Here is a 22,250-nt window from a genome sequence, read left to right as displayed (position 1 = left end):
AAGTTAGTAATGACTTTTCACTTGAGTGGGCAGACTCGATGTATCAATCTGCATTTAGCTCCCCATCTAGAAAGAGAGAAATACAAAATAACTTTTGCTTGTTTTTTGTTTACGAGCCACTGTAGTTCTAATTGCTGCTGTTTCCCACCATGGCTGTATAGTGTCACTTTTGATCCCTGCATCTCATAACATTGCAAGATGTGTCAGTTGTTAGCGGTGTGTTTTGGGTTTGTCAGGCTTGATTTCACGTTTTGCAGGCTTGAAATTGGGTATCATTTCAAGGAGACATGGCTGTGGGCTGGGACATCTCTGGTTACAGAGCTAAGAAGTGGGCACAGGGCCTAATGGAGTTGGGAGATAAAAGTTCCTCTTTTCTGGGAGGAATAAAAAATGACGTGCTATCAAATATCCTTCCCCAAAAAGATAGGTGAAATAGACTCTAATGGCTCCATGCACGTGTGCGTGTGTGTCTGTGTGCACGTATGCAAGCGTTTTGCTGGTATGCAATATGAATGTGGGCAGAGTGAAATGGTGGCTAATTTGGGGCTTCATTTTGAACAAAGCCTCAGTACTTTAAGTGCTCTGGTTACTGAGCAGCAGGGAGAGTTTTCAGAACAGTACCTAAAGGATTCTTCTGTCAGCATTAAGTCCTGGTGTGGAAACTAGCCTTAGCTGGCGAGCTGGAGCGGACGTAATGAGACCCTGATGGAGGATGACTCTAATGTGCAAATGCTGTTCTCAGATCTAAAGCGTATTGTCCTGAGTTTTACTTACAGCATGTGGGTGGCACACAAGTGCAGGCAAGCCTATGGGTAGGAAAGATAAAACAGACTGATTATTGGTTATCACTAGCCTTTGTCACAGGCCTTTCAGCAGCAAGATATTTTCTACTGATGAAGCACAGGAGATAAAAATGGAGATGATGGATGAACATGGTTGTTGTTTCCTTTGGATTTCCAAACATCTTTCATAAAAAGGTGTTTCAGAATAGTATTTGAGAGAAAATATTTTACTTTTGTCAATATTAGGAACAGAGCTTCCTGTAAACCCAAACCTTTGGTATGTGGTGATTTTGATCATGGTCAGTGGTAAATCTGATTGGATGCTGTCAATGGGATTTTGAACACTTGCATCTAACTCCCCCATTCAGTGTGGTATATGATTTAAACATGGTGATACTGTTATATTGAATCAGAGGATTTTAAAAAGATGGCACGGCCTTTCTCATCTGGGCCTGTCAACACTGAACGTATTGATGATACTGAAACGTATAAACATTAAACGTGTGGGGTAGTAAGAGAAAAATTGTATGTTTCAGCCTTGGAATAGACCAAAGATTAAGACCAGCTGTATCCTCTGATGTTTGATGCTTGGCTGCCTCTGGCTCTCAGATGGGAAGCAGCGCTGTTTGTTACCCTGCTTGTCTGCCATGTGAGCAGACAGGAAAGACTCAGGATAGGTGAGAACAGTTTGCCACCTCATTAGCCTATCGTGTGTGGTAACCATGACAACTTTGCAGCTTGTTAATTAAGATATAGTGAAGTGAGTTCAGTATTTTTGGATTTACTATATACACGTGTGTATGTGTGTGTGTGTGTGTGTGTGTGTGTATATATACACATAGATATAGATGTATAGATATAATGAAACTGCTTGCAGCATGATCTCAGAGTTTGTTCCGAGTTTGTCTAAGTAATGTTTGGTCCCAGAACTAAGGCATAAGGATATATAAATATACATATATACAAATATACATATATATACATATATATACATATATACATGTCTATGTCAGCTGCCGTGTGGTCATATGAATGAGATGTACAGAGAGCACTCAGCTGGCCGACCAATAGAGTAATTTTATCACTCAGTCAGCGACAGGCATTTGCATTTATTGAGCTGGCGCCACTGTTACAGGCCAGCCAAAAATTCAAAGAACGTTTTGAAAATTCTGAGCAGTGTAGCAGATTATTCTCTGGAAATTACATGATGAAAACTATTATCCTTTAACCATGTAACTGAATAATGGAACTGAATTGGATAAATGCTTGGTGTTTTCTTGATTACAGGTAATACAATTTTTAGTAGTAGTAGTAGTACAATTTTTTTTAGGTGAAAACACATGTAGATGTAGAACTTGAGAGGACCATTTTAGGACACCACTCAATATTTCCTTTACTTTCATTCATTATCCAGGACCTTACTGGGGGTTACTTGAAATTTCCATCTCAGATGCTCTCTGTTCCAACAAAGATATTGAAACCATATGTCATAGAAACTATAAGAAATAAAGGATAAACATGTTTGTAAAAAAAAGTGCAAAATTCCTAAACGAGTGATATTGAGGGCACTACAAACTCACATTTTTTGCACCAATATCACTCTTGTTTAGGAATTTTGCACTTTTTTTTCCAAGTCTAGGCCCTGATAAAAATAGAATGGCATGCACTACAGGCTTTAAATGGTTTTGGCTTACAGAAAACATGCTTCTTTTCCATCCTACAAAGTTTTGGTGAGGCTAGGAGCAGTGCTTGTCAAGAGATTAATACCCAAACACGGCTTCCCAGATAAGACATTTTTGAGGCGATAAAAATGAAATAATATCAAGGGCTGAAAAATATTAAAACATAAGATTTGAACAGAAATATTTCACAGGCTTTGGTTCTAGGACCCATTCATGACCCCTGATAAATCACCTTAATGATCAATGATCTGGCTCTGGGATGACTGGATGGATTTCAGCTGTTTTGCAATGTGAGCAGTTCCATGATCTGATTTCCCACATGGCTGCTGTCAAAAGATCTGTTCAAAACTGTAATGAGTTTATGTTAACATTATTGAAGTAGTAGTTTACATGTTATGGTTGAACTATATCCTGATAGTCTGTAGCTGCAGATCAAATCATATTATCAGCATTTTCAGCCATCTGCAGCTCTTTATTGTTCTTTTTTTTAATCATTCTTAGCACTATTTCGTAAGGTTACGCTGCCTTTCTCTCTTTTTGTCAACACTGTTGAGGATGCCACTGTCTTGTTTGAGTAAACTTTATTGGAACTGTCACTGGACGAAACCAACTGGGGGTTCAGTGTTTATGTCCAGTGTGAGCTCTGTGTCGTGGACCTTCAGCTGATCTGTACAGTGGGAGAATAAAAGTTACAGCTACTGGCTGATTAAACTGTGTAATATGAGTTAACACAATGTACACGATTAATAAAAATACACACACTTGAGATAAAACCGTGAGGAAAAACTCTTGTGCTGTGATTAGCTGTACTGCTGTCACCGTGTTTGACAGCTTTCAGTTCACTGTAACCCAGTTCCATTCAAAATAATATTTCCTTTTTAACACGAATGCATGGAAATTCAATTAACGGATGAATGACTGGGCTGCAATTGTCAACATGTAGAAACTGCACTGTGTAATAATTTAGATAATGTAATAGTTAGTAAAAGAGCACAGTTGGAGTGCTGCTGATAAAGCATGAGCAGGTTCAGGTCATGCAGAATGTACTGTACACAGTATTACTGTATTTCATACATCAGAAAATATCTTTAGAAACACATAATGTAACCTGTGACAACATGCTAAGCTCTTGATAAATAAAGTGGCTGTGATTTCAGTGAGATTAGCTTTATTAGCATTCAGACGCACTGTGCATCACACCACTACAACCAGTGAAGATAAGAGCACCTGTCCGTTGAGTGTTGTATGCATCAGTAATGGGATCTGCACAGCTGCTGGAAAGCATCAGAAAAGGAGATGACACAAAGTCGGTGTTTTTCAGAGAAACATGCTGATAAGAGCCCATTTAACATAAACAAACAGAATGTGTACTGCTGCGTGACGTGAAAGGAGTGTCCCTTTTTATCAAGGCTGCCACAGTGGGAGTCCTCCTCTCCTCCTAACTCCATGATCACATGCAGTGGTTTGGATATTTCTGTCTGATATAAACACAGGAGAAGAGGCTATTTTACCAGCCACAGAGAAAGGTGATTCCAAACATCTGTTGTGCTTTTTTTTTTTTTTTTTCCCAAACCAGACAAAAAGGTCTATCGAGTAGAAAAGAGCCTCTGATCGATGGTTGCGACCTGTCAAACCCACTAACTCACCAGCCACTGTCATAATTGACTTGCAGGTGGCTGGTGGTTTACAACAATTTAACACCCTGTTTCAAAGACATGGGAGAAAAAAAAAAAAGCTGAAGGTGATATCAACCTGTTAACTAAACCTTCAACTCTTCACTATCCATGATCACGCACACACACATTACTCACACACTAGTGCTTTAGTAATTAAACAGCACTGGAGTGATGATGATAGAACTGAAGGATCTTACACATGCCTCTACCAAAGCCTCTGAAGCCAGTGAAGAAGTGCACAGTGGTTATATCTGAAATTATTATATGTCACTGCAAAAACAGTGTGTGTTTTATTTAACTGATTTTAGCACTGGGCACAGCTTATGACTTTAGGTCCTTTGAGTTCTTTCTGACAGTCTGACGGATCATTTGGGTGGTTCGTGATGAGCCTCACCAAACGGCATCCATGCAACAATCATGCACAAATACAGTATCATCAAAAGACAATGGCAGTTACCAAGCATATGAAATGAATTTATGCCTAAAGGCCCCACCGATATTTCATGCCTGCTGCACAGTGCTGAACACAATACACAGTAGATGAGCTGTGCAGGAGGAATTGGACCCAGGATCAATTGGTTCATTCAGAATGATTATCTAGGCTCAGTGAACAAACAGCACAGAGAATCTCCAAATTATGGAAATTTACCACAATGAGAAACAGTGTCATTGTTTCTATAAATACAGAGATCGATTATCCCGCCTGAGGGACCAGTGGACAGTAAACAAGCTTACTGTCAGCTCTAAAGAAATTAGTCCATTATTTAGCTGCTGAATGGACATTGCTCCAAATTCACAGAACTCTATTTTAATATTAAAAACCCAGTGTGTGTGTGAGAAAGCATGATACAGCGTGAAGCATATTATAGATTCTGCCCCCCTGAAAGTCTAGGAGACACCAAGTCAACTTGCATTGTGTCAGTCAAATCACTACACTCAGAGCTACGCAGGAGCAACAGTATGGCAGGCTTTACAAAGCACGTCCTGTCTCCACATGCCATAACCACAAAACTGAGGCGGACAGGGCGAGGCAAGGCGGCGTAGCTGATGTCTATTGTCCACTCCGGCGCTCTCAGATGCTCTTCTTACTGTCAGTGAAGTCGGCTAAAACACTTTTGAAGGAGGCACACGCACAACTCTCCTAACCTGCCGTCCAGTGTGACTGAGTGTTTGGCTGACAGTGCTGACAGAGGTCTGGCAGGAGAGACGCCCTGCGGTGAGCTAAGATTTTATAACAAAATAATTAAACTGTGACCAGGACACACACTTCAGCTGTCTCTGACTGTGTGGAAATCTGATGTTTTCACCTAACTGATGTTTGACAAAGGTATGTGTTATTCTGTTGTACAGCGTGGAGCTTACTTTAATACTAATACTAATATATAATAATACATTTCAGGGGAATTTAATGAGAAAATGAAGGTTTAAGCTGATAATGACTAATGATGATAATAAATGTATAATTCATATTTGATATAGCTAATACAATAAATATATATTACATAGATATAGCCTCACAGACAGCTAAAATAATTGGCCAGTCTATGACAGTGTCAGCAAACTGCTATATTCCTGTACAGTCATACAGTAGATCCATAGACTGTGTATAGGGGTTAACAGGGCTTTCTCATAGATGACATTGTGACATGTGACAGTAGGGAAAGCACAGGTGTAAATAACTGTGAACAATGGCTGAATTCCATTTAGCTGGTTCAGTTTCAGGGTCCTGGTATTGTCAGCCCATTGTCACACTGTCATGACCCACTGAACAGAGCAGAGCCATCTGTGCTTTTCTTTCAAAGAGAAGTCAAAATGTCATGCCTTGTAAACGTGCAACAAATTTCCCAGGGACCATTAACAAAAACGCATCACACTGAATATGGATTTGTAAATGATTCAGATTTCTAGGGTTAAGTGCTAGAATTTGGGCTTAGCACCTTCTGTGTATCAGCCTCACTGCTGGTTGATGATAAAGGGCCTATCAAGTGCTTCACAATAGCTTTTCAATTTACAGTCCTCTCAAATTTTTTAACAGAAGCTCAACAGCCTTATTTTCTTAAAATTTCAAACTCAGTGTTAGACCAAAGAGTGCTACGCTGATGGGTTTAATTATATTTGCTGATGCTGTAGAAAATGATGGTGAAGATATAATGTACTGTGTTTGTATAAATTAAATAAAATACAGATCTTTTCTACACATCTAAAAACTACGAATTTCTCATGCAGATCTATTTTACAGTTTTACAAAGGCTGATTTACAACTGCAAACTTTGGAAATATTTGTGAACATCACTTCACAAGCTCCAAAACTCACAGCAACACACAGACCTCAGGACAGCGTATGTGACCCTGAAGTTTGTGAAGTCACAAAGTAAAACAGCAGCTGCTCAAATCACTGATGAGACTGAGCAACGACTAACAGCAGTCCCCAGCTGGTTAACTGCCTGTGTGATATAGTGGACAATTTTAGCACCATAAGCCTGTAAATGAAACAGAGGGTTCAAGGGTTAATGCAGGCCTTTAGACTGTGAATTACAGTAATGACATCCACACAGATATTTAAATGAAACATCTGCCTTTAAAATGAGGGCAGGCTCTCTCAAGTCAGGGTGGCAAAGTCTAATCCCAAGCTTCCCTTTCCCTTTGCTCCCTTGGAGCAGTATTTTGGGTTCGCCAGTACACTGGGCAGATATTGGCATTTTCTGAAAAGTCTAATATTGATCTATGGGACTGCAGCCTATTCCTATTTTACCTTTATTGGGTGGTTAACAGAAGAGAACCAGAGGAAATAGGTGGAGGGAGGGAGAAAGATGACATGGGACAGAAGTTTTCCTCTAATCTCAAACCCATAAAGCTGAAACCTGCAAAGCAGAAATGATCCTAATGCAACATTTTAATAAAGTTCTTGTCTTCCACATCCAAGTTAATAAGCTATGCTATGGCAAAGCTACAGCAGCAACACTCTCCTCCTCAGGGGATCTCAGAGCCGTCAAAACTTAGTTCTTATTCTTGCCATCTTGCCAGTCTTTCTCAGAGTCAGGCAGCCGTTTTGGATGGATTTATCAAGTGACTCAGGAAACTGCGAAGAGTGAGGAGGGGATTGGGGAGGAGAGAAGAGATCAAGTGGTTTACTCTAATGAGCCCTGTCAACAGTATTCTGCGTATAAACAAATAGGGCTGACAGATGACACAGTGGCACCACTCGTCTCCGTCTCTCCGGCAAACCACCTGTCGATGCCGGTTTGGACTCCGGAAAATGTGTCCCTCTGTCGGGAAAGCTTACCACTGCCTTTTCTCTCTCTCTCTCTCTCCATCAGTCTGTCTGTCCTCCCCGTCTCTCTCTCTCTCTCTCTCTCTCTCTCTCCCTCTCTCCGTCTCTTCCTCTTCTCTAAACCACAGGCTCACACTTTTTAGGGCATCATGGAAAGTCATTAGTCATTATTTTCTCTGCTGTCTCTTTTCCCACACATACACTGTCACTTGCCAGCTCTCTGCCGCTGCTGGAGAAATTATGAATTATGCTTGTGTCTCACTCTCAACAGGGGCTGTGACTAGGATGCACCGACCATAGAGCTGCAGCTTTGTTTATTACTTTTCTTAAAAGTTACTTTTTTTCTTCTTTTTTTTTTTTTTTTTCTCCGGGCCTGTCAATCCCGATTTAAGCTATCCTGGTCACCAAATACACTGCTGTGCACCATACTGACATGAACCACCTAATTTGTATCAGCGCTTCACAACTTGTCAAACGTGTTTGGTGTGACAAAAAGGAAGAAGCCCACTTTCCCGTTGTTGTCATTTGCCGTACCCTGTACAGTGGAGACCACCTGCTGTGAAATGTTCTCCATTTCTTAATTTTACCACACCAGCATGGATCCGTAGCTGTAGCCGCGCTGCCGTTCACTCGGGTTTAATTGGTATTCATTTGGAAACCTGCTCAGTGCCTCACAAGCTGTGCAGCCGCAGTGTGAGACTGTTTGACTTGAGTAAGAGCGTGTCAGATTAAAGAGTTATTTATCAGAGACAGTGGATGCACAGGAGCCAGAAGAGTCAGGGGTGGAGGGGTTTGGGGCAGAGGTGTGTGTGGGTATTGGTCTTTTGCAGTCCTGAAGACACTGCACATCTCTTGCCTTTAATCCAGCTGTGAGTATGAGGCCTACAGGCGGCAAAAAGGCTCTGAGGAGCAGTGAGAAAACACAAGTGACAGGCCCTAAGCCGATGACTCAGATTAAATATGGGTTCCATATACCCATCTGAGGCTATATGACAGGGTGACGAATATTTCCAACTGGGGTTTGCGTTGTGTTGCATAAGAGGATTTTCAAATTGTGTTTTTCTCTTCTTCTTCTTTAATGCATTCAGTAAAATAAGAGCATTGTGCAGCGTGCTGTGTTCGCATGCCTTTTCTGTTACATAATATGGTATATTGTCCTGGTGTCGCTTGCACAGCAAGCCTACATATGCTGTTTGAAGCGGTTAAGTGTAGTCCAAATTATTAATGCTAACTCTGCTACAGCTGATTTAGCTTTGCTCTTGTTAGCAGCATTGAGCGCTCAGAACATACAGTAGAGGCCCCTGGGGGACTGTGTTTCTGCCAATTTCCTTAGTGATGCTCTCAGAACTCTGCAGAGAGGGGGAGAAGGCACTGATTTAGGAAGTGTGTCGGCCTTTCCGAGGAACTTATGCATAACTAATCCTGTAAAAAAAAAAAAAACCCATTGATCACTGATGCAAGCCTGTAGAAGCATTGAGGTATTGATTAAGGACTCTTTAAGGACCTTTATTTATAATGCAGGGCTCTCCAGTTTCTCCAGTTTCATTTTCCCTTAACTGTAGTTCTGCACATGCCTAAGACAGACACCTAAACCTGGTCTGTAAATGTATCTTAACCAACCCAGCTGAACTTGACTGATTACTGTTTACCAAATTTGAAAACCCATTCCAGCCCAAGACCTGGAGAGATGTTTTTAGCCATGATAGCGACATGGCTCTATGTTAGTCTGTCCTGTGTTTGGTCTAAGCTGTCATATCTGAACAACGGCTGAACAGACTGAATGAAATTTTAAACATCCATGGTCCACAGAGAGTAACGTTTACAGACTTTGGTTAGTAGCATTATCACCAGCAGGTTGAGACTTCTGACTTAAATGCGCAGAAATATTACCATGGAATTCAGATCATATATCCATGATTATCCTGTGAAATAATTCAATATCTACCAGATGGATTGGAACAACTTTTTATACAGACATTCATGGTCCCCAGAGGTTGATGCCAGCTGACTTTGATGATCCCATGACTTTTCCTCTTGTACCGTTATGGTGATCCTCTGATTGCAAAGATACAATTTTGTCCAACATATATTTGTTTATAACCAAATTTTTGCAAAACTAATGGTATTTTTACCAGCCTCAGCTGCAGATTTTTTGTGCTATTTAGCAAATGCTAACATTCCAAACTAATATGTGTTAGCATGGCTCTAGACTTCTACAACAGCAATAACGTATGACCAACACAGAAAATGGAAGGATGGCTCAACAACACAAAACAGTTAGGCCATACCAAGATCAGCTTTGCCATTTCCCAATACTAGCCTAATCAACCTGAACCATGAACTTAATGGTTCTAGTTTCTACGTTGTCAGGGTTGCATTATCGCAACAGGGTCTAAGTTATTTTCACAATGAAGAGTCCTTCCCTGAAATACTGAGGATTTGAAGAACCAACCCTCCTGCATGGCTTTGTTTTTTTTTTATTTCTTCTATTACTCACTGATAGCTGGCAATGCATTAGATTTGTTCTGTTTTTCATTCTGCTTCCCAGTGAGAACAGTGGATGACTGGCACACTCAGAAAGACAAAGAGAGAGACATTACTTAACTACATTTGAAAATAACCATTTTCAAATTTTCAAATTAAGCCTGACTGAAGCCTTAAACAACAATGTAACTGTGAGGCAGGTAAACACGTTTTGTGTATTTGTTTGCTAACTGTCTGATCCTTTCTGTTGTACCAGGGCTGAAGGTGCGTGAGGTGATGATCAACGTGTCCCGTCAACAGGTGGAGGATTTCCATGGCCCCGAGGACTACTGGTGTCTCTGTGTGGCCTGGAGCCACCTGGGTACTTCCAAGAGTCGCAAGGCTACTGTCCGCATCGCCTGTGAGTATGGAAACACCTTAATGATCGGTGATACAGCAGCTGTGTCACAAAGTGTCACAAAATGTTGTTCATTGGTGGTACACACACAAAATGGACAATATTACTGCTTGGAATACGTTGTTGCTTGTGACCACCCGAGCAGAAGATAAACAGAAAAAATAAATATAAGATAAAAAAAAAAAGATAAAGCCCTCAAGTGTTGTGAAGCAGAGCGTGACTGTCTGTCAATCACTGAAAAAAAAAAAAAAACTTAGATTTTCCTCTGGAGGTCGCAGCAGTATTATGTTGATACAGAATGACAGGTTAACCAAACTGTCCAACAAAGTATTTACAGTGTCTCTCCATGTGTTACCCTTTACAGACTGGATTTAAATGACAATAAGGCCTTTTTTTTTTTTTAAATCATCTCTGTGGTCTGGACCAAACTGTTTGAGCACAGGCTGCTGATTTAATCTTATCAAAAGCAGCATCAGATTTATCAGCTGTGAAATAATCAATTCCCAGAATCAAATGCTGTCTAATCAAGTTTGGACACAGTCAGCTACACTCACAGCCACTTTTTCCAACAGCTAAAAATCAGCATTGCTGCTAGAAGGTGTTATAGACAGTGTTCACCTGAACATTATGTTCATAATACTGCCCTTTTCATGTACATATAGTTACTGTATATTCTGCACTTTCAGCATTTTGCTGCTTATTGCACTTCTGGTTAGATGCTAAACTGCATTTCATTACCTTGTACTTGTACATGTGTAATGACAATAAAGTTGAATCTAATCTAATCCACGTTATATAAAAGCCCTCCTCTTATCTTTAATTTACAGTAGTGTTTTTACTTGATTTTTGATTTGGCCCTGAAAAGAAAGCAAAGAGACATCACGTACTTTTTAACATCGACCACACAAAAACATCTTTTCTTGTCCTTGGAAGAAAGTAAGAATCTGAGTTCACAGACTGATGTGATGTGAAAATCTTTATCGTCTGGGCTTTGCATATCAGTGCGTTGGCACTTACTTGTGCTTATCTACCTGCCAGCCGAACAGAGGTTTTGTAGCCACTGTTATACAGCTTCTTTCCTGTATTTAGATCCCTTACATGCGGGGATTCTCTCTTGATCTTAGTGTACATGAAACCCATTCATAACCCATGCTGAAATTTCAAAGGCACATTCCCTCTTTCCAAAAAGGCTGACATTTTAAAGGTTTTCAGTGGATAGTGGTGGCGCGGTAAGCTATCAAAGGCAGTTTTCAAAATGGGCAGAATGGGATCCGTCACTATTGTATGCACATGAATGCCCAGGATGATCAGAGCAATCCTCGCTCACTTCCTCTATCCAGTGTATCCTCCAAACCACCTTGTCAACAGATTACCCAGCGCAGGGCCATTGGATCCTCTCTACCCTATAGGGTCTGCAATGGGTTTTGAAGGTCGTGGCGTGCAGAGCCAGGGGCAGGCCGGCATGTTAGCTGCTGAAGAGGATTGAGACCAGGCTGACCGTAACGCTTGACACCTGACAGCTGCCTCTTATCTCCCCGCACAGACCTGAGGAAAAACTTTGAGCAGGACCCCCAGGGGAAGGAGGTGCCAATCAATGGGATGATCGTTCTGCATTGTCGCCCTCCAGAGGGAGTGCCTGTGGCAGAGGTAAGGCCCACTTGCTCCTCACTCCTCCTCTTCTGAAAGAGGAGAAACGTATACTCCCACTGAGCAGAAAAGATCTGCATCAGAGTGGCCATCCTTATTCTGCTGAAGTCTCTGCCGCTCACACGGTCAATTCTACCTTCAGCTCTGCTTTCCCTGACCTTTAAGAGATTGATATAGTTGTGTTAGATACCAGCAATAAGTCCGCATAAACATTCAGAAATGAACATGCTGGTTCTAAAGTGAGTCAGCTGCCTGAGATGCAGAGGATTCACAGCATTCATTTTAATCAAATCTTCCCCCTCAAAAAAACTGTATAATGTATCAATAAAATAAAAACATCACACACTCAGAGATTCTCTGTTCAAATTCAATTTATAGCCCCATTAGCCCTGCAAGTCCCGGCTGGGCACACTGAGAGAAACATCTGGCTTAAAGTGGGTCAGGCCACAAAGTGAATGGTCTAATTATAGTTTAGATAGATAGATAGACAGATAGATAGATAGATAGATAGATAGATAGATAGATAGATAGATGGGGGAAATTGTTGTGTCACAGCAGACTGGGGACTGCAAAAGCCACTGAATACTGATATACTGATATATATATATATATCAGTATATCAGTATATATAGGTTAAAGTGCACTCAGAACTGTTCAAATGGCAGTGTATAATAAATGCAGTAAACAGATGGCAGTGCAGCAGTGTGTTCACCCGGTGCACAGACGTGAGCTGTTGCTCTGGACTCTGTGGTTTGGTTCATCAGAAGGTTTCACTGTGTTAGTGAAGACATAAAAGTCATGAAAGGAAATCTCATCATTGTGTCGTTGCAGTATGGACATAGCAATATGTGAGCGTGCGTTGCATCATTACATCTAAAATATCCATGAAAGATAGCAGATACGTATCCAGGTTTCTGAAACCAGGATATCACAGTATCAAACAGACTCTGTGAGGTAAGTCAAACCTGCACCAAACCTCCCTATTTTCTAAAATGTTATAGACCAAACGATTAATTGATTAATTGAGAAAATAATGAAGATTAAGTAGTAATGAAAATAATCATGAATTTCTGCCCTAATTTGTTAACCAAGTGTCTGAATTAGGGATGAAAATGAATTGAACTATATTGACATTTAAACATAATTTAACCCACTTCCCAAAACAGTAAAATAAAAAATAAAAAAATTTTAAATGGATGAAAAGAGGGAGGGAAAAAGAGAGAACGTACACAACAAAGTATGTATGGGGGCAAGTGAGAGTGAATATGGGAAGAAGTTTTATTTGCTAATTATTCTGTGTTATAATGTGGTTTATCAGTGAAGTGCTGAGGATGATTAGCCTGTGACAGCTGTCAACATATGAATGGCCCACAGACCCATATCATACATATATCTCCAAGTATGAAAGACCATAATAGTGACATGCATCAAGACAAGCTGTACTGGATTGCTTAATATGACGTTACACAGAAAAGGTAATTTCATTTCTCATGCACTCAGAGTATTTAACGTGTTTCACCCACTAAAGAGCAGTTCGTTGTGAATTGTTGTTCTTATTGCTTTAGCATTTAAATCATGCCTGGTGGCAAGTTAAACACCGGCTCCCTGGGAGACGGGAGAACAGCTGTTTCTCACAGTCAACCTGCAAGACTGACTTGAGGGGCAAATATAGCATTTAAATGTCTCGGTGAAAAAAATGTCACCAAATGCATATTCTTCACCAGACTGTCTCATTCGGTCCAGTGATTATCAACATGAACAATGGATGTGTAATTGATGTGTGCAGAGAACAGATTTAGGTGGAGGTCAACCTCCGGCCCCCGTGCCGTATAAATGATTCAGTGTGGAAATGGAGGAGTGATGTCATTCCAGCGCCGCAGAATCCACAGTGGGGATAAAAATAGTTGAATCTGAGAGGTACAGACCGAAATCACAATCTCCCATCTTAGTCCTTTGTCAACACAAATGAGCCCAGCCTCAAGAGATGGGAGTGAATAATGTAGAGAGCACAGGGCAGATATCTTCAGCCCAGTCGATTTCAGCGCACCTTGTCCATGAAATATTGAGATGGTGTCCATGAGTGTTGTGGTGTGAGGTTTCAGAGTGCAGCTGCAGGATGGATGCCGGTGTAGCAAACACAGCGCAGGCCCAGTAGAAGGCGAGTCTGCGGTTTGGGGTGCAACGTAAACACTGCGCTTCCGAAGGGTATGTTTGGAAATCACTTTTGTCAGCAAGGATGTCAGGGTGAGCTAATGAGTCTCCAGTTACGCACAGTAAAATCATTTGGTATCATGTGGTAACAGTTTATTTAAGCAGGAGTCTGACACTGAGCAGGAATCTCTCCTTGACTCAGGAGGAGCGTGAGGAAAGTGCCAGAGCAGAAATGTTTCTGACAGTCCTGTAGTTCAACTCCCTTCTTTCCCTCCAATGAATTGTCCCATTATAGTTTCATGGTTTTTAAGAAACATTTGACATGTTTGTCTTGTGCTCATTTTCATTTCTATTTTGTCAGAGTCAGTATGGACATAAAATAAATATGAGATTATCAGCACCTGCTGTTCTTTTAGTTCACGATGGGCTCTGACAGAGATTTAAAGGCACTACTCTACTAAACTAAATGAATCTCCAATTATTTGCTCAAGTAATTGATTCATCATTTACATGAATGTTTTTGTTTTCTTTAATATTTTTATCTATTTATTTTAAACTGCAAACATTGTTGCTGTACACAAAACCACAGTAGTTAATCATGAAATGAAACAGCCTCTACTACAGTCTACAGTCACTACTAATAATACACACATATTTGTGTACACCACAAACCTGACATGACAGCAGAGTTCACTGTAAATTCCCATGTCCAAGTGAAATATAACTCACTGGAAGCCATCTGAGCATGACTGACAGGTTTGTAGTATGAGAATTGTACGTTTTTTTGGATCACTAAGAAAAAGACAGGAAAAGCTGCTTTTACCTCCTCTGAGCGTCCGTACCTGCTGGAGGACTGCGATCCCCTCACCTCTTTAAAAATGTCTCTCTACCGTATCTTGACACCAAGTGAATGCTAATGCCGCTCCATGTCTGCTGGATATGTAAATAGATAATTGTTTGCCATCATGTTCTTTAAATACATTAACATAGATTACATACAAACAAGTATCTGCGCTGCAACATTCAAAAGGAACCTTTCTATAAATTGACATGTCTGACCATTTGGAATTTTAATTGAACGAATCCACTAAAACATTACTGAAGGTGGCGGGAAAGTAAATATATAAACATTTGGACCCCACTGTGTGTCGCACTTATACAGACAATGAAACTGTTTCTATAGTTGAAAGCCTTTGTCAATCAAAGTCAGCCTTTGATGCCCAGACATCTTCAGACAAGTTAAACAACAGAAAAATACTGCGACACAGGTATGTGAATATTGTCTGTGAGTGTCAATTGCAACATGCAAATTCTTGAGTGTTTTGCTGCAAAAATACCTTCATGCATTGTATCCACAGAGCAGAGACTGTAATTTACCTTTGGTTAATAGAACGCAGGAGCAGCTTATTTGTAATTTTGTTTCGGTGCTACCGATCCAAAACCAATCCTCCACTTTTACTTCACAGATATCATGGGGTGTGAATGCAGAGCAGATCTTTTAACTTGGGCAGAAAGGAGTCCATGAGAACCCTGTATAATGAGTTTCTTTTGAGAGGTGACTCTGAGAGAAAGTGTGAAATGAACAGCCAAACTGGAAGCCAATTTCAACTTCCCTGAATGAAAGCCTTTAATCCAAGATGAATCCCCTTGATCTACAGTAGCTCAGGTAGACAGCCGAGGCTACGGCACAAAGGGGAATCAACTAAATGCCTCTGCACTGTGATACAAGCTGTTCTCTGTTGAGCTTCACAAAGACATTGCGATGCTGCTCCAAAACAAGTTAGCATTTAACTCCGTCCCACCTCCCGCCTTCTATGCACTTGTTTCTACTTTCCGAGCTCGCTGCTGAGTGCCTGTGTTATTTTCTCATAGGTCAGAGAAAGTCTCCTAGAGAGCAGATGATGAGCTTCATTATTAAGCCAAGCAATTACATCCACCCCCAGCCCAGGCCGAAGCCGGGAGCTCCCTCTATTTATTTCGTTAAGATAAGACAGATCAGGGTGGAATAGTAATGCAGTGCCACATAGCTCGGAGGGGAGGAGAGGTGGCATTTGGGAAGTAACGGGGGGGGTGGATGGGCAACACAAGCCCACTTTGTGTTCTCCCCATATCTTTTCTGATTAACCTCCGGAGCGGCAGAGCACAGCTGAGCTGCAGATAGCTCCCTTCAACTCTACCTGCTGCTGTCAGGCTTGCTGTTCGTATGAACACACTGAGCCATGCTGAGTTCAAAGAGTCTGCGGCTATCTTTGTGTGTGTGTGCGTGTGTGTGTGTCTATGTGTGTGCTCAATGAGCGCGCCTGTCTTTACATGTGCTGCTGATCGGTTTGTGGGGAGAATCCGTGAAGTGGATTAGCTCCGTGCTCGGAGGTGTCGCTTCTGATAAGCTGTTCAGTGGGTCCCGCTGGCGTCCCCTGGTCCCCGAGGTGCACCTTACGGAGACGCTTAATCCATGTAATTGCGTTGATTAGATACTCTGCAATTAAAAAAGTTCTGCCGCCCACGCCGGCTTCGCCACAGGCTGATGAGAGTTACCCAAAGGGGAGGAGCTCATGCTAAATTGTGACACCTAAGCATGACTCAGCAGACAGAGTTTTCTCCTTATAGCCCTGAAGCTCACCGTTTGTACTGCGTCACCTTGACATCAAATGACCATTAGACCTAGGAGCGGGGCGATGAGGCACACTAGCGCAGGGGAAAATGTGTCAGCTGGCAAGGTCTTGATCAGCGTTCTCCTCATAAGTCTTGATGATGGCCGCAGTGTCACCCATTACATTGCTCTTCTGTCCTCTAATTGCCCCTCGACCGCCACATTTCTCAGCATCTAATCATCAGCAAATGTCATCTGAATGAGCTGTGTGCATGTGTGTGTGTATTTAAGTAGATGAGAGGACCTGGCCGCCGTGCAGGGCTGAAGGAGGTGACCTTCAGGGGCGGTCTGTGTAATGAAATCACAGGGAGGAAGCCCTGATGTGGGGCACCGCCTGGAAACCCCTCCGTCAAGGCTGACACTGATGACCGCGTCCTAATTGAAACAAATGTGCCAATTAGGCAATTCATTTCTCACATCCTCTGCCACACACTTGCCGGGCTAATTTGTATTTGTCCCTTCATCTTTTTTTTTTTCTCCCCCCCCTTTTCGTCTCTCTCCCCTGCCTCTCTCGCTCGCTCTCTTCCCTTCCTTCTGCTTGTTGAATCTTTTCATCATTACCCACGGGCTGTTAGCGGCAGACAGACAGCTAATGTGCAGCGTGGCCCCAAACTCTGTGAGGGCCGGCTCTTGCCACACGTTAATTGCCTCTTTCAAGTCACAAATTTCCCGGGATAAAATTGAAATAAATACATAAAGAGTCGGAAGGTGTGGGTGGGGGGTGCCACCACTTCATGTAACCCATTCAGTGACAGATGACTTTGATCATGAGAAATTAGACTCTGTCTCCGAGTCGTCTGTCTCTCTCTGTTTTCTTATCTATCAGAGATGCTAAGCGCTTTACCTCTGATGAATTCCGTACGAGAGGCTATCTTTTAATTGTAGAGAAGAATCTGGGAGCCTTTGAAGATTGGCTTCCAAGTTTTCTTCAAGGCTAACAAGGAAAAACCGAGGCTTCCAGTGCTGTAATTGTACTGCGCTCTGAAGAAAAAAATCCCACTTCTGCAAAAGACTGGTACAACTGACTCAGTTGGTGTGGACAAAATGCAGAATATGAGAAATGATTTCTGTGTTATGATGTCCATTATCATTTTTATTCATGTCAATATATACCTGCAATCCATCATCCCTCGGGTCTGTGTGTCATTTCTATTTACCCAGTGTTTGCATGCCCAAAGGCACTTCCTATTTGCATCCAGCCTGAGTGTTGTTTATTATAAAGAGTGCCTGCGCGCTTCCTATAAATCCATCAGCTTGGCCCATTCCGCCTCACTATGAATGTAATTTGCAAGCGCAGCGATGCAGCTCCCTTACCAGGGTAGAAGCAGTAAAGCGTCACTAAGTTTGTAATTCGTAATTAGTTTTCTTCTCTGTTGCTGGTAATTGGTTATAGTGCTTTTTTGACTGCCTAATGGCTTTAGTGTCGGTGGTTGTGGTACCCAGCTGTGGCTATATAGCAGGGTGGGACTTGTAGGGTACAGTCGAAACAGTATTTATGTGGGTCACTGTACAGTTTTGAGGGGAATGAATTTTCTTGAAATGAATTGGCTAAGTGACGTCCAACCACGTCTAAAGGCAAAACCTGTTGCAAAAGGACGCACTCAAAGACAGGGCTAATAGCCTCCTTTCAGCTGCATTCAACCCTGATCTCTATCCAAGAGATCAGGGTTTTGTGATTATTTGTAGTCGTAATGTAAATGGTGATAACGGAATACATTTTTGAATGGTCTCCTTGAAGGCATTCATGCTGTTACAAGCGGAAGAAGTTGTGTGAAGAATGTGCAAATGTGATCTTGAAAAAGAAGCTTAAACCTTGCCTTATTTTAACGCCTCCACACACCAATCACCACATGAGGAGGGTGAGATTATTTGTTATTGGTTTCAGAAAGTTACAAGAATTGCCGGATGCAAGTCTGCCCCTTTTTCTGTGTGGGTGGTTGAGGTTTTAATTCTTAGATGAGGCCCCAGAGGTTCTCTCAGTGCACAAGAGATTGCCTCCTCCAGCTTTGCTGTTTCCATTGCAGCAATGTCACAAATTTCATTAATTAAAATTACGACAAAATATATTTGTCAGTGTATTTTGACAAAAACGGGATGATGTCATTAAGCAGTGCAATATTGTTGAAGAAAAAGAAACGTGTGAATGGAGTTTAAATATTAATGACAAAAGAGAAGGTGAAATTACTGCTATGTATGTTTTTTTCAAAAACTGACATAATCTAAATACACTGTTGCCAATAAAGTTGGAATAAAATATATTTGACCTCTTCTCATGAAATGATTGTGACAATGTGATTTATTCTTTATAGATAAAGTGTATATCTTCTAAAATATCGAAAACGTTACTGATCAGTCTCTTTAAATGTGATTACTGATGTGTATAGGAATAAAAAGAGGAGCGTGTCTGAAAACAACATTATTCCAACATTATCGACCACAGTGTATCTGTCTTTGAATGGTGACGCTGCACATTTCATTTCCATCTCTTCCTGCACATCAGAATCATCCTGTGTGTGACGACTGGCACCAATGAATGTACCACCAAGAGTGCTAGCCTGGACCTAGGCATGTTAATGCTATGGCTGTAGGATCTTGGACAACATTCAATTCATGAAGAGAATATGATGGCAACAGCAGGACTTGGTCAGAAAAAAAAAAACAGCCATATTAAGCAGCATATTGAAGGCAGCAGTGTAACATTATGTATTAGCATCTCACAGCAACGGGACATTGCTACATTGCTTGCAGATGGGGTCACTGAACAGTAATTGGGCTTGGATAATGTCTTTTGAGCAGTAGCTGGCAGGCTAGTATTTAACTTGTGTTGTTTAATTTTTTTTTCTTACAAATGTATTTGAATTTAACATGATATAGCTTATTAGAAATACTGCATGAGTATAACACTAAGACCTAAAATTACAGAATAAAACCCTAAACACCTTTCTGGTTCAGTCCTGACAAAGCTGAATGATGTTATGAATTATTGCAGGGCTGTTAATTACAATAAGATTTGATCTAAAAATGACTGACAAAATGATCACTAAATGCCACCAGATTTGGCAGCTCAGACTTAGGTTATGATGGCTAAACTTATTCAGCTTACCACTGTGGTTACTATGTAACAACAGCAAGAAAACACAGCAAGGAAAACAATACAGAAGCTAATTTATGATAAACTGATATCTGAGCTCTCTGGATCATGTATCCCTTCACCCTGCGGTCAACAAACATACCAATGAAGAGCTCTGGGCCATTAATCATTGTTACCAGTGATACTGGGTAGCAAACCTTGCCAACCAGTTGCTAACAGGAAATGGTTGATTGCAAACCAGGAAACTGTTAGATATCATGTCATATTGCTAATCATTTCCTCTCTTTGGCTACAGCCCCACCTGAAACATCACATCACATATATACAGTTGTACTGACGTGTATCCACTTGACAGCAAGATAATTTATATGGGCTCAAATTAAGGTCAGTGAGATTTTGAGCTGGTAAAGTGATGTTCACAAATAATTCCAAAGTTTGCAGTTGTAAATCAACTGCTGTAAACCTTTAAACTTGAATTGCTAATGCATATTTATTTTGCAGGTTTACACAGGTTGATTTACAACCACACACTTTTGAACCTAATTTGAGCCCATAAATGTGACTGAAGTTAATGGTTTTTACCTGCGGTCTGAAAACACCTGTCATCATTTATAAGTCACTGTCTCATTCACTCAGTGATGCATGCCATCAACCATCATTTGTCTCGAAGATGTCTCCAGCTGTCAAGTGTGATACCCCCCTCTTTCCCAAACATGCAGGTATAGTTCACCAGCTGGTCTGAGTACACTGCCAGCAAACTAAATGAACTGTCCACAATTTCTGATTAGCAGCACTGATACCAATGTTGACATTAATGTTAAAAATCTGCAGATTTTAAAATCAAGAGCACACACATAGACTGTTTTAAATTGTCTTATTGGGCATCTAACAGAGCCAAAAAAGAAAGTCAGAGAACTCCAAATACTGGAAAGATAGGACTCCAGCTTTTTCTGTTTTACTTGCACAGTTGTGATGTTACCATGGCGACAAAATCTGTCCATAGACAGACAGACAGACCTGCCAGAGTGCTCAAAACCACTTTTCCCAATACAGTAGGTATTTGGGAAATTCACCATGATTACACACACACACGCAGACTCACAAGGTGAAAACAATACTAGCTAAATTGCTGCGTGTGCAACACACACAGACAGTGAATGAAGCACATCAAAAATACCACATTCATTGTTTTCTAATAAATGCACAGACCAGTAGAGTCTTCATGTGCATCAGTTATGGCACATCCTGTCCTCAGATCAGCACATCCCAACTCAGTAGTGTCAAATGGCACGATGTTAAGTGAAATGGCTGGTGTATGTTGCACTTTGCCACACATCTGCTCTTGCTTGAATCAATCCAGCTGTCTCAGCGGCTCATGTTTTACCCGTGCTATATGCTCATAAGGCCCAAAGCATATTTTGACTTCAAATATTAATATTTTCTTTTGTGTTGGGCTCTGAGCACTGCCAAAATGCTGCTGACCTACAACTCAGTACTGTGCTTGAGTTCATCCTATGTAAACACACACAAAGCCCTGAAGCAGCTGTGGTTCCTCTGCTAACATACTGCCCACACTATACTTACTGTGTAGATTTTGTTGTTCTTACAGCCAAAAGTTGCAAATACTATAGTATAAAGTTTCATTTTTTAAAACAGAAATATAAGGATGTTTTGTTGCATTGCTTCTCCTTGAACAGGTGGAATGGCTAAAAAACGAAGAGCTGGTGAGTTCCTTGTCTGACGACAACATCGACACCCGAGCCGACCACAACCTCATCATCAACGAGGCACGTCTGTCTGACTCCGGCAACTACACCTGTCTCGCCAGCAACATCGTGGCAAAGCGACGCAGCGCCACAGCCACTGTGGTAGTCTTTGGTACGCTTTCTTCCCAGCTGCTGTTATTGCCTGTTACAACACATTACAATGTAGCGACACAATGTTTACATAGCACTTCAGATCAATTTGTTTGGTTTCTTGCACCCCTACACAAGTGATTAAGAGACCCATCTCCGTGTTTCCACTGAAGAGCGATGTTTCCTCTTTATTTCAATGAATGTATTATTCAAAGACTCAATTTACTGCCTCTCATTTAAAATCAATGTGTACTTTATGAAAGGAAATAAGCCACTGTGTCTTAATCTCATTTAAAAGGAGTGTTGCTTATTAAGTATTTATTTGCCAGAGGCCTTCCAGCAATGCGGGTTCACCAGCTTTGATAGCACTGCAAAACATTTAGCTTCCGCACACGTTAGACAGAGAGATCATAGAGTAAACTGCTTCAGTCAGAACGTTAAGTGGTCGACTCCAACCTGTCGACCACTATGAGTCAGTGTCGCCTTTAGAAATGGCAATTCCGTTTAATGGCTGTTTTCTTTGCTTTCTCACAGTTCCACGCCTTTATCTTAATCCAAGAGCA

At 41.2% G+C, this 22,250-nt stretch overlaps 1 protein-coding gene across 1 annotated transcript in view; it reads left to right on the top strand.

Moving 5' to 3' along the window:
• unc5db (unc-5 netrin receptor Db) overlaps positions 1 to 22,250 on the top strand; it is a 161,228-nt gene that overhangs the window by 88,171 nt on the left and 50,807 nt on the right. Inside the window, exons 4-6 of the mRNA XM_041042882.1 lie at positions 10,152 to 10,295; positions 11,836 to 11,939; positions 21,529 to 21,709. Coding sequence (XP_040898816.1) covers positions 10,152 to 10,295; positions 11,836 to 11,939; positions 21,529 to 21,709 — 429 coding nt within the window. The remainder of the gene's footprint in view (positions 1 to 10,151; positions 10,296 to 11,835; positions 11,940 to 21,528; positions 21,710 to 22,250) is intronic.

Source organism: Toxotes jaculatrix, chromosome 7, assembly GCF_017976425.1.
Source record: "Toxotes jaculatrix isolate fToxJac2 chromosome 7, fToxJac2.pri, whole genome shotgun sequence".
NCBI classification, from domain to species: Eukaryota; Metazoa; Chordata; class Actinopteri; family Toxotidae; genus Toxotes; species Toxotes jaculatrix.
The sequence above is the reverse complement of the archived record's forward strand: the minus strand, read 5'-3'. Positions and strand labels throughout refer to the sequence as shown.